The 234-nt window shown below is 27.4% G+C and overlaps 1 protein-coding gene across 1 annotated transcript in view; it reads left to right on the forward strand.

Moving 5' to 3' along the window:
• The window catches only part of ETH_00040920 (adhesion regulating molecule, putative), a gene marked incomplete at both ends in the record, with an annotated part of 850 nt that extends 787 nt beyond the window's left edge, over positions 1–63 (forward strand). The window contains one exon of the mRNA XM_013375672.1: positions 9–63. Within this exon, the coding sequence (XP_013231126.1) occupies positions 9–63 (55 nt within the window). The remainder of the gene's footprint in view (positions 1–8) is intronic.
• Between the last annotated feature and the right edge of the window lie 171 nt (positions 64–234).

Here is a 234-nt window from a genome sequence, read left to right on the forward strand (position 1 = left end):
TGTCTCAGATGCCCTTTGGCGGGGCGATTGCTCTTCTTGGCTCTCTTCACAAGGACACCAGTGGCTCGGTGGGATATATTTTTATTTGTTTATTTATTTTTATTTTTATTTATTTTTATTTATTTTATTTATTTCTTTTTATTTATTTACTCTTAATTAGTGATTCATTTATTTGTCTGTTTGGTTTATTTATAATTTATTCATTCGTTTGTTTCCCCTTTAATTATTATTTTG

This window comes from Eimeria tenella, genomic scaffold, assembly GCF_000499545.2.
Source record: "Eimeria tenella Houghton genomic scaffold, Eth_scaff2963, whole genome shotgun sequence".
Classification (NCBI taxonomy): domain Eukaryota; phylum Apicomplexa; class Conoidasida; order Eucoccidiorida; family Eimeriidae; genus Eimeria; species Eimeria tenella.